General features: G+C 38.9%; 1 protein-coding gene across 3 annotated transcripts in view; it reads right to left on the minus strand.

The window, feature by feature from the left end:
* The window catches only part of HABP4 (hyaluronan binding protein 4), a 40,220-nt gene that overhangs the window by 14,896 nt on the left and 10,600 nt on the right, over positions 1 to 14,724 (minus strand). For 2 of the 3 annotated variants that reach the window (XR_011531783.1, XM_070590697.1), the window contains exons 3-5: positions 13,598 to 13,759; positions 13,314 to 13,382; positions 9,811 to 9,894 (exon numbers count right to left, since the gene is read on the minus strand). Coding sequence is in view for 2 of the 3 variants with exons in the window: in XM_070590697.1 (XP_070446798.1) it covers positions 9,811 to 9,894; positions 13,314 to 13,382; positions 13,598 to 13,759 (315 nt within the window). In the remaining variant the exon portion in view is untranslated. The remainder of the gene's footprint in view (positions 1 to 9,810; positions 9,895 to 13,313; positions 13,383 to 13,597; positions 13,760 to 14,724) is intronic. The other variant, XM_070590698.1, reaches the window with a different exon arrangement.

Consider the following 14,724-nt stretch of genomic DNA (forward strand, 5'->3'; position numbering starts at 1 on the left):
AACCATGAACACAGGTTATAAAAAAACAGGTCACAAATGCATATTTTTGTAAATATCCTCTTTAAATTCATGAGTTTTTAAAAGAAAACAGAAGACAGACACATAGATCAATAGAATAGAATTCAGAGTCCAGAAATAAATCCTCATATTATGATCAATTGATTTTTTTCAACCAGGGTGCCAAAGACAATTCAAAGGAGAAAGAAGAGTCTTTTAAACAAACGGTGCTGGAAAAACTCGATAACCATTTGTAACAGGATGAAGTTGGACCCCTACCTCACACCATAAATATAAGAGCTAGAAATATAAAACTCTTAGAAGAAAACATCTTAGATATAAAACTTCATGATATTAGATTAGGGAACAATTTCTTATGTATGACGCCAAAAGCATGAGCAACAAAAGAAAAAGTACGTAAACTGGACATCACCAAAATTTTAAACTTTTGCATAGCAAAGGACAGCAACAAGAAACTGAAAGAGAGCCCACAGAATGGGAGAAAATATTTGCAAATTATCTATCTTATAAGGGACTTACATCTAGAATACATAAAGAACACTTACAACTCAATAAAAAGATAGGACACAACTGAAAAACAGGCAAGGCTCTGAACAGATGTTTTTCCAAAAATGATCTACAAATAGCCAATAAGATGCTCAACATCATTAGCATCAGGGATATACAAATCAAGATCACAATGACTTGCACCACTCCACACTCACTAGGATGGTTAGAATCAAAAAGACATTTAACAAGCGTTGGCCAGGATTTGGAGAAATTAGAACCTCACACATTGCTGGTGGGAATATGAAATGGTGTGGCCACTTTGGAAAACAGTCTGGTAGTTCCTCAAAAATTTAAACACAGAGTAACCATGTGACCTAGCAATGTCACTCCTAGGTAATATACCCAAGAGAAATGAAAACTATATCCACATGAAAACTTATACAAGAATGACATAAGCTTTCTATAATCTGTTTATAGCAGCATTATTCATAATAGCCAAAAAATAGGAACAGCTTAAGTATCTGTCAGCTGATGAATGAATAAACAAAATACATATATCTATACTACGGAACATTATTTGGCTATAAGAAGAAATAAAATACTGATAGATATTACAACATGAATAAACCTTGAAAATATTATGCTAAGGAAGATAAATCAGGCACAAAAAGCTTATGTATGATTCTGTTTATATGAAACATCCAGAAAAGGCAAATTCATAGAGACAGAACATTAGTGATAGTCAGGGACTGACTTAAAATTGCAAATTTTATGTTATACAGATTTTACCATGAAAAAAAGGATAATATACAAAAAAGAAAAGGAATATTGATCCATCCTAAAGACATGGATAAACCTGAAAACATTACAGTAAGTGAAATAAGCCAAACACAAAAGGACATATGTTATACTCCACGTATATGAGGTACCTAGAGGAGGCAAATCCACGGAGACAAAGTGGAATAGGAGTTACCAGGAGCTGAGGGGAGGGGGAATGGGGAATTATTGTTTCATGGGTAGTTTCTGTTTGTGATGATGAAGAAGTTCTAGAGATGGAGGATGGTGATGGTTGCACACACTGTGAATGTAATTATTGTCACTAAGCTGTAGACTTTAAAATGGTTAGAATGGCAATTTTTATATTGTATATATTTTACTATAATTTTAAAAAATTAATAATGTAAAATACCAAAAACCACTTAATGGTACAGTTTAAATGGCTGAATTGTGTAGTATGGGAATTATATCTCAATATGTTTATTTAAAAGAAAAAAAACCACATTGGACATGGAGTGGGGAGGCAATCAAGTCTATAACAGCCTCACTGAAGGCTAACGTAATCTAAGGTTCTAGATTACAGGTTACTGATACGAAAAACAGAAGCAAAATCAGGGGAGAAACCTAATCACAGAGCATCCAAAATAGACACATTTGTAAAGTAACTTTAAAATACCAATCTGATAGAAGAAAAACATCAAAGCAGGGCTGCCTATGAAGAAGCACGAGGAACTTTCTGGGATGATGGGAGCATTCTATATCTTGATAGGAGTTGGGGTCAACAAGTATGTGCATTTTTCAAAACAATAACTGTATACTTGTTTTTGTACATTTCACCAATAAATTTTGCATGAGTTTAGGTGATGGGTATAGGTGTTTGTAAAGTTCTTTAAACTTTGCTGTTTGAAAATTTTCAACTAAAATATTGGAAAAATACATATCTCAAACATATATTGGCAAAAATATGAGAAGACATTAAGACTTTTTAATAGTAAATACTAGAAACAACCCAAACTCATCTAGAAAGGAATTTGGTAGAAAAATTATGGATATTATATGTGAATATTAAGCAGCTTACAAAGAAATGAGGACTATAATATATATTTCTATGGAGCACCTCCTGATATACTGATGAAAAACCAAGGTGGAATGTATGTTACCATTCACCTAAGACATAGGGAGACATGCAAATACTACTACACGTAGGCTTTTTGGCTTTGGTTTTTTTGCTGAAGAAGATCGGCCCTGAGCTAACATCTGTGCCCATCTTCCTCTATTTTGTATGTGGGACACCGCCACATCATGGCTGGTGACAAGTGGTGTAGCTCCACGCTTGGGAACAGAACCCAGGCCACCAAAGCAGAGCATGCCGAACTTAACCACTAGGCCATGGGGCTGGCCTCAGATTTTTTTTAAATTGTAATATAAACCAGGGAAAGAACAGGGACAGAAGCTAGTTGGAAAATATCATGTTTTATCAGACTGAACTTTGGAAACATAAATATTTCCCATAAGTCTAAAATAGATTTAAATGAAAATTCAGTCTCTAAAATTTGAAAGCAAAATTAATCAAATTAACCTAAATGTTTATCAAGTTGGTGATATAACCAGCAGGGAAATTATTTAAAGTGACTTTAAAATATGAATTTGATTAGTCATCCCTATATATAACTTTTTAGTAACTATATTATTGAAGGTAGTGTTGGTAATGTTATTTGTGACTGTTGTGTGTGTAGCAAATAAGCAATAGTATGATATTACTGACAACCGGGATTTTCAGCATGGAAGAAAAGGAGAAACAAATGTAAGAAAGTTCAGCTAAAAGTCTTGTAGTCCTAAATTTCAAATGGAAATACTGAATGAACTCATATTTTATCTTAAAAATAGATATGTGTCTATGTCTGTTTCCCAGCTCTGTTCACTTAGAAGTCCTAGAAACAATCAAAAATGTATTAGCAGTGAGCACCCCTAGTGCCAAGACTGGAGACTCTAAATACTATGTTCTATGAAAGCAGATGGGCTTCTCAGAAAAATGGCTCAGGATGAGGTAAGAGCTATGAAGCATGGGGTAGGAAGTACAGATGATGAGTCTGAACAACCAACGTGCCTGACCAGGAAGGGGGCTGTCAGAGGCTGCTGAGTGTGCACGCACAGGATCAAGAACCAACTGGGAGAGGCTCCCTTCAGCTAAAAAATAGGTCACTTTAAGCACTCCTAAGAATAAAAACTCAGTGAATTAAAACATGTCAAATATGTTTAAATCTCTAAGTTCATAATGACACAAAAAAAGTCACTGGCACCTTTGAAAGATGCTAGGGAAACAACTCATTATTCTGATGATGGGTAAATAAAAGGTAAAAAGTACCTTTATTTATCTGCATTTCCCAAATGAACTTACACTGCAGTGTAATCAACTAGTTCCAGGTAAGTTTTTCTTTACAGACCATCCCAGCTAATAAATGAAGAAAGAATGACTGACTTAGACTATTACCCATTCACAGCCCTAACAAATTAATGGTAAAGCAATGATGATCAGCGACCTTCCATAACCTATGAAACAATCTTGCCAAATCACTGAACCTGAATCTGATCAAACCTCTGCCTCTCACTATTAATTTTCAGAAAATACTGAAAATACAGGTGACAGAGTAACATGTTCGACCACTCTACAAGCCGTGCTGTGCTGCCACTGGCTCTGACAAAGTCATAACAGCAAACTGTTCAATTTTCAGGAATTTTGTGAATTGGCTATTAAATACATCGTTAAAAATTAAATTATATAAACTTATAATTAACTATATTAAAACAAAGGTAATAAATACAATTAATTGTTCCCTAATTATTTCGCTACGTTTTCCCTTTATCTAAATGCTCTTGGGGTGACTGATACCTATTGTATGTGTAGAGTGGAAATACTACATAACAGTGCACATCTCTTCCCGACTCTGCATTCAGCGATGTCATGTTGGTGGTTTTAAATCAGCTATGGAGGGAAAAATATACCACAGAAACCAGCAAGTGCAACAGATCCAGACTTCTTCATCCCAGAGAGCCAGAGCTTAAATAATTCCCAGCACACTACTGCCTATAGGGATATAATCAGTAAAATCCTCACTCTGGGAAGCTCCTCGACAAGTAAATTACAAGGGAAAGAAAAGAGAAAACAGAGATTAAAATTGACTTAAGGATAATCAATGTGATATTAGTGTAATATCCACAGACCACTGGAACAAAATACAGAGTACAAAAATGGGGCTCCATACACTTGGCAACTGATTTTCCACACTGGTGTTCAGCATGCTGGAATAACTGGATACGCACGTGCGAGAAAAAAGAGCAACTTCTATCCAGACCTCTACTATATTCAATAATCAACTCAATATGGATCATAGAAATATACATTAATTTTTTAAAAAATGGATCACAGACCTAAATGTAAAACCAAAAGTTCTAATACTTATAGAGAAAACTTCTGTGATATTAGGTTAGGCAAAGACTTCTTAGATTTGACACCAAAGGCATGATCAATAAGAGAAAAATTTGATAAACCGGACTTCATCAAAATTAAAAACATCTGCTCTTCAAACTCAACTGTCAAAAGAATGAAGAGACAGGCCACAGATTGGGAGAAAGATATTTGCAAATCATGTATCTAATAAAGGAGTTGAATCCAGAATATACAAAGAACTCTCAAAACAGCAATAAGAAAAACAACCCAATTAGAAAGTAGGCAAACAATTCCAATGACTCTTTATTAAAAGAAGATATACGGACGGTAAATAATCCATGAAAAGATGCTCAACATCATTAGTCATTAGAGAAATACAAATTAAAACCACAATGAGATATACACCTATTATAATGGCTAAAAAGTATAAAAACTGGAAAACCACTTTGGAAAAGAGTGTGGCAGTTTCTTAAAAAGTTAAATATATACCTGACATATAGTCCAACCGTTTCACTACTAGATGTTTATGAGGAGAATGATATATCCACAGAAAGACTTGTACACAAAAATGTTCACAGCGGCTTTATTTGTAGTAGCAAAAGCTTGAAACGATGCAAATCCCATTACCAGGCAGATGGATAACACACTGTGGCCTGTCTGTACAGTGGAATGCTCCTCAACAATAAAAGGAATGAACTAATGCTGCATGCAACAACACAGATGAATCTCAAAATACGTATGCTCAGTGAAAGAATACAGAAAAAAAAGAATACATGCCTATGATTCCGTTTATATAAAATTACAGCAAATGCAAACTAATTTTTATGATTTCCTTCCTTCTGCTGACTTTGGGCTTTGTTTGTTCTTCTTTTTCCAATTCTGTTAGGTGTAGTTTAAGATCGTTTATTTGAGATTTTTCTTGTTTGTTAAGGTGGGCCTGTATTGCTATGAATTTTGTAATAATGCTCCTTCAACATTCTCCTTTCATAAAGAGTATTTTTTTTTCCTGAGGAAGATTAGCCCTGAGATAACATCTGATGCCAATCTTCCCCTTTTTGCTGAGGAAGACAGGCCCTGAGCTAACATCCATGCCCATCTTTCTCCACTTTATATGTGGCACGCCTACCACAGCATGGCTTGACAAGTGGTGCCATGTGCGCACCTGGGATCTGAACCCGCAAACCCCGGGCCACCGAAGCGGAACGAGTGCACTTAACCACTGCGCCACTGGGCCAGCCCCAAAGAGTATTTTATTTTTAAGGAAGGAAGGGAGCTGTTGCTGCACATTACTGAATAGGGAAATCCTCAGTGATCCTGGCAACTCTTCCTCTGCTTATAGAACCAACATCTTCTCCCCTTTCAGTTCCTAACACTAAGTTAGTCTAAACGGCACTTTTAACTGTTCCTACCATTCACTACAGAGAAGAGCAAGAATGTTCGTGCCACCACACCTGGTTCAAATTCTGGCTCTGCCACTTACTAGCAAGTGATTTAACCTCTATGTCTCAGCATCAGAATAGTAACAGTACCTTCTCCTTCACAGTCAGCAAAGGGGTGAATGAGTTATGATATGGAAGCATTTAGAGCAGTTCCTGGCACACAACAAATGCTCGATAAATGTTAGGTTTATTCTTAAACCAAAATATAAGAAGTTGAGACAGGTATCCTTGGACATTAGAATACCACGTGACAAGGAACTCGCAATGCTTCTGTAACGAAAGGAGGAAGGGCACAGCACATATAATTATCAACAAAATGTGTCCAATTTGAGGAAAACGTATGTACTTTGGGTTGTATGTTTGAACATAAGTGAGGGTGCATTAAACTGACCTATCAAGAAGTTCTACACCAAGAGGTGCACTGGATGTACATTTTGGCTGAATGTTGAAAGCTTGAGTGTTAGATCAACATTCAGACAAAGCCGCGATCAGAGAGCATCACCATCTTCAAAGGCATTTCTCACATACAAGCCTAATTTTGATATCAAAATATTCTAATTTTATTATTAGAAATTTTAGTAATAATTTTAAAGTTTGACAAAGCAGTACAGAAACAAGAATCTCTCAGCGCAGTCAGCCACTACACAGCTGGGGTGGCTGCTCTGTGTGCAGCTCCTGCCATTCTAACCAGATGCTCACTGTCCACTACAGTCAGCAGAGAAGAGAGAGGGAGATTTGCTGGCTGGCTCTGCTAGGTTATTGCAGACAATAAGACTGCCACCCAATCATTAAGTATTATTTTGTCTCTCAGAGTAACTGATTGAACAAATTATTTTGTCTAATGTGAATGCTAGAGTACCTCAATCAATTCTATAGATTAGAATTATGCTATAACTTACTCTCTAATATTCTGCCTTATTTACCTGAATTTGTATAAATGGTTTATTGGCTCAAAAAGTATATAATTTTTCCTGAAGGTATCTAGTTAACTCACTTTCTCAACATTCGGATAAACTGTTAATCTATTTCCTTAATTAACTCACAGTCTAAATATTCATATAACTGTTAATCTATCTCTTTAATACATTTCTTAGTTTTTTCAAATTGTAAATTAATAGCTTTCACAATCATCAATCATTGTAGCATTTTACTCTTGCAATAAGCAACAATTACAGCAGATACTTACATGTAGTTACATGTAAGTTACAGCACTAACTACATGCCAGGCCCCACTCTAGACACACACACACAGCCCCCCAACCAATCCTTCTAACAGCCCTTGATGTAGGTACAATTATTATTCCCATTTTACAGATGAAGAAAACTGAGGCACAGAGAGAGTAAACAACTTGCGCCAACCAGTAAGTGGCAGAGCTGGGATGTGCACCCAGCATAGTGGCTCAGAGTCTGTGCTCTTAACCACTAGACAGCCTGCCTCTTGGCAGCTGAAGGAAAGTAAGAGATAAATAGGTAAAGGGGATTTGGAGGAGAGGTACAGGAAAAAAGGAAGCAGCACTTGCAAAAGCTCTATGGCAGGCGTGGAGGTAGGGGTGGGCAAGGTGTTTAGGACATGAGATAAGGGCCATGTGGTGAACCTGGAGAAGGCATAGGAGCAGCAGCTGAACTTGAGGGCTCTGCAGGGGCCAGACCACACAGGACCGCACAGGTCAGGACAAGGGACAGAAAAAGGACAGGAAGCCACTGGGGGTCTTATGCAAGTGGTGGGAGCATGACAATTGGAATGCCAGTGTGAAAGCCACTTTGGTGTGGAAACGGGTTGGTAGAAAGTAAAAATGCAGGGTGCCCCATTAGGAGCTCTGGTGATAGAGGAGATGACAGTAGCTGACACTGTGGTGTTGAGTGGAGATGGCGGATATCAGAAGGTACGAATCACCAGGGCAGGCAACAGACTGGATTTTGGGGAAGGAGGGGGTCAAGAAGAAGTCTCAAGGATTATGACTCCTAGGGTTCTGCTTTGTGCAGATGGATGGAAGGCAATGCTGTTCTACAAGATGGAAACCTAATGAGGACCAGAGGTCTGTGGACATCAGTCCTTGAGATGCTGAGCATGAGGAGCATTTGGGATGTCCCAGGTGAGGTGTTCAGTAGGCAGATGGAAGCACAGGTCTGGAGCCCACATTGAAGGTTAGAGCCAGAGGTGTATATTCTGGAGTCAGTGTATAAATGACAATTCAAGCTGTAGGGATGCCTAAGATCCTGTAAAGAGATGCCAGAGACAGAGAAGGGGACCTACGGCAAAGGCCTGAAGAACTTGACAGTTTAAAAGACCAGAAAGACAAAGATGAACCTGCAGAGGAGCTGAGAGGCAGAAGGAAATCCAAAGGAGTGTGGGTACCACAGAAACCAATGGGAGGGTGGGTGTAAGAAGAAATCAATAAAGTCAAATTCTCTGACAGGACAAGAAAGATGCAGACAGAAATGTCCATTAGGTCTGGAGACATGTGGTAACTGTTTCAGAAGGGCAGTGAGGACAGAGCCAGACCTGGAGTGAGGAGGGGATTAAGTGAGAGGGGAGGAAATGAATGGAGAGTACACAGAACCCTGAAAACTGTAGCTAATTGAGAATGTGGGGCAAGAGGAGAAGATTTAAACTGGAGAGATAAAGCAGGTTTAAAACGTTGATAGGAAGATCAGAGTTGGGAGGAAGGAGGTGAGCATACCTGAAAAGAGAGGAACTAACTGATGGTATGAGATTTCTGTGAAGTTATAGGAAACAGGATCCAAAGCCCAAGAGGCAGAGGAGATGGGGCCTCCGGTACACCACGAGAGGAGGCACTAGGAGGCGTGCAAGTGTAGGCAGCTTTGTTCCTTTGGGGATGTGAAGATAATGAAGCTCTCATCTGATGGCTCCTAACTTCTCTGTGACATAGGAGGAGAAAAGCTGTATCCAGAAAATGAAAGAGAAGGTGTGGCTGTGGGGAGGACTGGGAAGGGGAAGGGGGAAGGGGGAAGGGGGAAGTGTGGGGCAGTGTCAGGGCTTTGAGGAGACAAGAAGGATTGAATGAGTCATTGTCAGGGTGGAGGGGAGAAAGAATGAATGCAAGGAATGGGATTGCTGGGCAGTGTTGAGAGTTCATTTCAGAATGCCGGTGATCGAGAATTTACGGGGATTCCCGCCGGCTCCGCTGCTGACTTGCAGTGCTCAGTGTGTGGTAAAGGCAGATAGCCAGCAGTCACCCAGGATGTGGGTTTTGACGGCAAAGTACAAAAGAAGATCCAAGGAGCAAGGGAGTTCAAATACTTGGCAAGGGTGCTAGAGATGGACCAGACACCCCAGTTCCATGAGGAGAAGAGGGAGGAGGGACTGGGAGAGAGCAAAGGGACAAGAGATGGGGGTCCTGATGAGAGACAGGCTAGTCACAGTACACGCTGCTAAGAGAAAAGAGGTTGTGGGCACAAGGCAGAATTCTTGAATTTAATCCATTAATTATTATTAATAATTATTCATTGGATTATTTAAACTGATTATTAATTAGTACAATTATTTGCTAATACATTAAGAAGATCAACCCTTGGTGGTATGACAAAATGCTGAACTTCCTGCTCTGTGCAGAGCTCTTAGAAATCGTTAGGAAAAAGACCAACAAACCCAATGGGGAACATGAAGGGAACACGCACTTGGCTGGAGATTCTTCCTCCAGGGGGCCCAGGGACTCCTCCGCCACGGCGGCCTCTTCCATGGGCGCAGCTGGCTCCCCATCACTGAAAAGCAGTCACACAGATATATTCACATCAGTGCCCTTATATATTCAAGACAGAAGAAAACAGCTTTCAGTGTCCTTTTTCTTAAGTAAATATCCTCCAAGGAATTACACATAAAGTAACCCACATCAAAATGAAAAAAAGAAAACACTTGTAATTGTTAATTCATACAAATTTTTCAAAAATGTGAAAAGTATTGTGAGAAACAGAAGTTTCTCAAATGAGAATTTTAGTCAATGAATGGCCTAAAACTAAAAATAGGCTCTAAGGGACCAGAACAATTATTCAAAACTCTTATTATCCTAAGAAATTCCAAATATTAACAGGAGCCATAAAAATTCCCAACCCACAACTGTTGAATGACTTACAATAGATAAGACTATGCTATCTCAAACTTTTAGAAAATGGTAGACAGCGGAAACACTCCACAAAAATGAGTGTACTGGATTGCAAACAAGCTGGTGATCACTATACCAGAAGAAGGCTCTGACACATCAGTTTATACACCCCACATGTACATACACCATCTACAGATTAGACAGCACAGCACAATGAAAAACCATTTGAATTTTAATATACATGATCTTAATTCTTCCTTTTTATGTTAACATTAATCCTATCTGAACATTACTTAGAAAAGCAGGTCCTAGCAAAGAAATTTCATTTTCAAGAAAACGCTAAAATTAGTCAACTTAAGTATATCCATTAGAAATATTTTACTCTCTACATACAGAACCTAGGACTTTTTCATCCCCAGTTCAGGAAAAGCTTCATAAAATAAGGTATTTTTTTTAAAAGTACACATAAATTGAATTGTAATAACAGAATAGACTTTTTACATTAAAATTTTTTTTATTCTCAACTCAAAGCTATTGTATCAACTTAACAAAAAAAAAAACCCTGTTTTTCAACACAAAATTTGAATAATTAACTTTCACTTTTAAAAAAGGTCCTAAATCAAATGCACTCTGAGTGTGGAAGGACACAGCTGCCGCTCTGTGGGGCGCCCGCCCTTCACAAGGTGGCCTCTGACAGCAGCCTGAGCCCAGCAGGGGCACAGGGCTCCTGGCATCCTGAGCCCCAAAGGCTAGCAGCAGGGGCAGGGCTGACTGACTCCAACTTTCTCTTTATCCCCTGGCCACATAATAACGCCAGGGGATAAAAAGCACAGGTTTACTGACAGTTCTTAGCTCTCAACAATGAAAAATCACGAAAGGGCTCTGAAGATAAGGGGAAGGAAGAAAAGCAGAATACAAAACAAACAGACCTTGTAAAAACCAGCATTTCTTGAACTTGAGCAATTGATTTTAAAGAAAAGAACCAGAGTTCTCCCTCTTGTATTAACCTAAATTATCTTATGAATAAACATAAAACTAATGTTGTGCTTATAGCTCTTACAGAACCAAATGACCAAAACGAGAAAACTATGAAGTTTCAAAATTAGCAACAATTTATTGGTGGATTTTGTTATTTTGTTCAAAGTAAATCATCAATGTTGGATTTCTTAGAAGAAAGATACAGCTCCAGGGCCCATGTCTGTATTTTGACTTCAGTTATACTAATACAGAAAATGCCTGTTTGTGCAAGTACATTCCACAAAATGATGTTAAACACCTCTAGGCTTTGTTATCTAGTTCAAATTCAATCAGACTTCACACTTAACCAAATCTAAGACAGTGACCAGATTTTAATCAAATGTTGCTTGATTACTACATAATCTGTCTTGCTCTTCACCATAAAAGTTGGAAGGCAGTATTGTTGAAAACTGCATTCGTGGGTGTCTATTCCAACTGGTAACAAGGAAATAATATCTGATATTATACTTTTTTAATTACTGCAGCCAGACAAAATTCTATTTTTCAGCACAGGCACTCAGGATCAAACTGCTGAAGGAAACCAGTAACACTGGAAATGGCCCAGTCACACCATTTTGAAAGCATCTTGTCCACAGATCTATTTACCACCAAGTCTTCAAATAAGAATACTAACCACAGCAAACTCTCACACCCAATATGCACTGGGCACCACCTGGCCTCGCCAGCCATGAACACATCACTTACTGCGTTAGGCGCACCTCTACTCTTTTCTCATTAATCAAAAGTAGCACATAACTTCACTGTCCTATACTATTTTCATGATCAAAATCAAAATTAAAATCTCAATTTATTAAATAAATTATTCAAGCCTTACTCTACGAAAATCTTTCAATTACATATTATTACCACCTAAGAGCTTTGACTTTATAACTCACAAAGCAACCCAAAAGGACATGGGGCATGTGTCATTTTAACATCAGGGCATGCCAGTCCACCAGGACCACACATGGTCACCTCCTCATATTATAAAGCCAATGCTTTATGTACCCCTTAGGGTGCACATAATTACTTGGAGCCAAAATGATTTTAAGTCCAAATGCAAACTAAAATGGAGTGTAGTATTAGATAAGGTGGTAAATCAGATGATTCAGAAGGTATTACTTTTATATACATATTATCAAAGTAAAATAAAACAAAATTTAAAGATTTGCAATCAAAATCCTATGGAACCCCAGACTCAGGCATTCAACATTTCTCCTCCTTTCAAGGACAATACAGATGTGCAGTGGTAGTAAATCTAATATGACATTTGGTACTGTTTTGTACATCTGTCTTTAAGGACAACAATTTAAGGAAAATATTTTATGTAAAAAGCTTATAGTCTCCAAAGGAAGAAAAATGGAAGTCTGGATGCCCTCAAGCCTTCAAACTGTGGGAAGCCTGCCTTGCAACGCACCCCCGCCTCTCCCTGACCTGCCGAGTGCATCTGCCCATTCCTCTGGAGACACCAGGAAGGCACCACGTCTGCGGCCAGGAAACGGCAGAACCAAGTTGCTCCTCTAATTAGCAAAACCAGCACCGAGCTGAGACACCATGAAGCCACAGAGAAACGTCAAATTTGAGCCTTAGGGGGAACCTGTCATTGAGCTTCGATCTGCAAATGATTACACAAAATCAGGACGCAACGCATACAAGAACTTTGGAAGGTCACAGACAAATACAGCACAGACTATCCAGGAATTTAAAAAGCATTCTGAGGCATATGCAAATGTACGGTGCCACGTGCATGGGGCATCAGCAAATACACAGATTTGTTTGACTAAAATAAGATAAAATAAAAGAATTTTAAAAGGAGTTTTCAAATCAAATTGCAACATAACAAGCCCATTTAAAAAGTTATCTCACTAAGTTTTTGAAGTTGAGCATTGATTTTAAACTCGATTAAACTAAACAAAAGCCTAAAATCAATCTCTACATAAGGGTACACAAGTATGAAGATACCGAAGCACAGCACATAAAACGTAATGTTTAAGAAAGGCGAACAAAGATCCAGAGACTTCCACTGAACTGTAGGCTCACAGGAGGCAGATATTTGCACCATACCTGGTATCTCTACCTGAGCCCCAGGTGCGAACTCCACATCCACCCACGTTGTCTTCAGTTCTCATTGCTCTAGAGAAAGAAAGAATGTCCCTTTAAACTGGAAGCTGGTCTCCAGTCAATCTCCAAATCAGAAAAGTTGATCATAAAAGCTTTCCCAGGATCAGCTCCCTCAGGATCAACACTATACTAACATAAAGTCAACTAAATATCAACACTTAACAAACAGATTCATACCACGTATTACCAAGATCTTACAGCAAAATAACATTTACAAAGAAACTTACGTTTTATCATTCCCACCATATCTTTCAAATTCTCGTCTCCCTCTCTGGTCAAAACCGTCAAAAGCTCTGCTCCCGGGCCCACCTCTGCCTCTGCTTCGCATGCCCCCTCGTGGGCCTCCACGTCCTCTCAGCAGTCTGTCTCGATCAAACCTGTCAATTGGTCTGGAAAGAGATGCACAGAGTAAGAAGGGGTGAATTGGATTAAAGAGCTAAGACTTTTTTGAGAAAAAAATTCTAGAAGGACATTATGGCTACAGTGTATTAGAAAGAATGGTGGCTTGAATAATAAACAGTTAACTTTTACTGAACACATACCATCCCTGACATTGTTCTGAGCAGTTCACATACAGTAATTTAATTTTCACAAACAAATCTATAACATACAACTCTGCCTGCAGATGAGGAAACTGAGGCACAGAGAAGGTAGGTAACCTGCCCAAGATCTTAGAGCTGCTAAGCGGAGAAGTCAGCTATGAGTCCTGGGCAGGTCTTATACTAATCTGTAGCGGGGCACCCTTTTCTCTCTCTGGATCTGGTTTGCTCATTTATAAAATGAGGAGGTTAGATAAAGAAACTCTAAGGTTCATTCTAGTTCTAATATTAAATATTTAAGTTAAATTTGGAATGTTTTGTATAATGAGAAAAAGAGTCAAACTTCACATCATGCGCCCCGCCCCCCCCCCCCACAACCAGTCAGTGACATTTGAGGTTGACAACACTAACTCACAACAACCTGGCTTCTGCCCCCATTGCTCCGCATACACTTCCCAGGACAGCTGAAGATGACCTTTTTGCCGTTAAATCCAATAGCGACTTGTCTTTATGTCATTAGACCCCTATTCAACATTTGACACTACTGACTACTAATTTTCCTCTGACTTTTTCCGGCTTCTCCTTCTCTGCCTGTCCTTAAAAAATTATTTTTGGAGCAGGAACACCCAACACGGTACCAAATCCACAAGGTACTCTCCTTGCTCTTCAGCCATCCAATTCCACTTCTCAGAGGCAGGTGCTTCCAGAGTCACCCGAAAGGAAAAAGTCCGGCACCTTGCCTTTTTCATCAACATGTCTTGGCACACAGCCGCCTCCCTTGTTCTCCAGGACACCTGTCTGTCCTTAAGTGCATC

Source organism: Equus przewalskii, chromosome 22, assembly GCF_037783145.1.
Source record: "Equus przewalskii isolate Varuska chromosome 22, EquPr2, whole genome shotgun sequence".
Classification (NCBI taxonomy): domain Eukaryota; kingdom Metazoa; phylum Chordata; class Mammalia; order Perissodactyla; family Equidae; genus Equus; species Equus przewalskii.